The sequence below is a fragment of the Balaenoptera ricei genome, chromosome 5 (genome assembly GCF_028023285.1).
Source record: "Balaenoptera ricei isolate mBalRic1 chromosome 5, mBalRic1.hap2, whole genome shotgun sequence".
Lineage (NCBI taxonomy): Eukaryota > Metazoa > Chordata > Mammalia > Artiodactyla > Balaenopteridae > Balaenoptera > Balaenoptera ricei.
Window position 1 is genome coordinate 133,178,023 of NC_082643.1, and position 2,526 is coordinate 133,180,548.

At 39.3% G+C, this 2,526-nt stretch overlaps 1 protein-coding gene across 1 annotated transcript; it reads right to left on the reverse strand.

Annotated features, from left to right (window-relative positions):
• Positions 1-206: 206 nt before the first annotated feature.
• LOC132366665 (protein DBF4 homolog A-like) lies at positions 207-2,249 on the reverse strand. Its single transcript, XM_059924267.1, is given in 1 exon segment — positions 207-2,249. A coding segment is annotated over 1 exon segment (2,043 nt).
• Between the last annotated feature and the right edge of the window lie 277 nt (positions 2,250-2,526).

The following is a 2,526-nucleotide window of genomic DNA, read 5'->3' on the forward strand; positions in this document are numbered from 1 at the left end:
AGATACCTTAAAAACATTTCCTAAAAGAGTTGTACAAATTTACAATCTCACCAACAGTTTATATGGGTTCTAATTGCTTTGTATGTCAGCAACATTTGGTATTTTTCACTTTTTTCATTTTAGCCATTTTGGTATGGTGAGTTGTATCAGATATGGTTTTTTTTTTTTTTCTGTTTTGCTTCTGAAAGGTATTTATTTTTTTAAATCTAAAAACCAGAAAATGTAGAAGTTGAAGGGGAAGAGTAAAACACTGATAACAGATTTGAATTTTCCTCTTCCCAAATATCTAAAACATCACATATACCACTGTTTTCGGTGTAGCTTGTGAAACCCAAAAATTCTGACTTTTCTTCACTGGCTCGAAATAAGTCCAGTAGAGATTGTACTGATGAGCTACAAATTCTGTTTTCTTCTTGTGTAGTAAGAAATTCAGTTCTTTTCTTATCTAACTCCACATTTGGTTCCAGATTTCCTTTTTTATTTCTTCCTAATAGTATTTTCACTTTCCGATGGATTTTACCAGACGGTAAACTATCCATATTCTTGATGTCACATGGGTTGGGTTCCTCAGGAGGGCTTTGGGATGGAGCCTTTGCCTGAATTCTTAGGTGCTCCTGTGAACTGTTTATTGCTAACAGATCAGAATCATGATGAAATACTGAATGAAGGTCCTTTTCCTTCATATCCTTTGCTGGAAAAAGCACAGTATCTGACTTTTGTTTTGGCTGAGATGCACTATTATCCGTACTGAAATGAGAAACTTGTACAGATGCCTGTTGCCTACGTGGACAGTGATCCACCCTTACTTCTAAGTCATTTTCATTTATAATTAATTTATGTTCAGGAACATCAAGAATGCATTCCTGTTTATTTTTATGTGGAGATAGAGATACAAAATTTAGAGATATAAAATTTTCTTTTATGTCATTTTCAGCTGGATTTAACATGGAACATTTATTAGATGTTTTATCATCATGTCCTCTTAATTCACTTGAAGGGTGTGGGATGTGTTCTGAAGTAGACATAAACTTTTGTTCAGGTTCCTGGGTTTCTTTATACAGGAAACCGTGCTCCATCACCTGTACATTTTCCCTGGAGTTTTTCTGAGAAGTATGTTGTAATTCCATCTTTTCTTTAGGTTCAGACTTTTTCAAGACATTTGCAGTAATAGGAGAAAGGGATCCAACACTGTATTTTATTCTTTTATTTTTAGGCATGTCCCTTTCATAGTCCACAAAGTCAAAAACTAACTTAGATACAGTGTCATCAACAACTTGATAGTGATTACTCTGTGCAAAGTTTCTGTGTTGCTCACTTAGAAGATGAGTATCGAGATCTTCGTATTTCTGCAAGCAACATTCAAAATATCCCTTTTTTTTCTTCTCTTTTAACTGGAGTTGAACTGGGATTCCACCACATTTATCACCATCTGTTTGGATCCTTAGTTTAACCTGAGTTTGCTTTTGGGTGGTAGATGGCTTATCTACATCAAATGGGCTGGAGGGCTTCTGAACAGAATAGTTTATAAAAGGCATACTGGTCAGCTGAAGATAAAATGGCCTATAAAGCTGGCTTATATCTTCTACCTTTACAAAAGCCTTTTTGAGTCTACCTGTTCTTGCTTTCTGTGTGCCAATACTTACTCTTTCCCCCCCATCTCTTACAGAAGTACTTGATGTCTTGAGTAAATACAATTCTCTTTTCTTTTGTTCAATGCAGTATCTAATGTCATCAATATGAAGAATTTTTACTCCCCATGATAAGGCGTTTGATAATATACTGTTTGAAGGAATAAAATCATGGTCCTTGATAGCTTTTTCAACTAATAATTTTCCTCTGTTCAAACACACTGTATCTGGAGCCTTAAATGAACTTCCATCATGGCTGGGATGAGGTGATGTGGTTTCTGCAGTATATGCAGATTCTGGACTTGGTACAGGAGAAATTCGTCCCAAGGTTTGTTAAAATTTAGCTTCCTTTTTATTTGAAATAAGATAACTGATATCTTTGCTGAGAAATTCTTCAACGCGCCCGCCCAGATCCTTAATGTCCTTTTGCAGTTTTTCAGATATGGTGACAGAAGGTAAGTCAATGTAAAATACTTTACCCCAGAGTGGCTTATATTTGGATTTTTCTGGTTTGTTATCAGTTTTCAGAGATTTCAAAGACGGTCGTTTTTTTTCATTTTTGACTTGGATTCCACCCTGGAAATGTCCTCTGCTGTGGATCCTCATGGCTCTGGAGTTCATGGCAGCCGCCCGGCACCTACATGCTGGGTCCGGAGAGGGTGTCGCGCCGGGCGGCCGCGGAAACATGGCTCCTCGAGGCCCGTTGACCGGCCGGTAGCCTCTCCCCTTCAGCGGGCCACCACACCCACGCAGTAGAGATGCCGCGTTTGCCCGCCGGGTTTCGGGGGGCGGAATTCGGTCCCAGGGCGCCAAGGAGGAAGTGGCAAAGCACAAACGAGTGGGCTGCGGCCGTTGAAGATTTGAAAACGCGTCACACGGCCGCGGCGCCGATACGCGC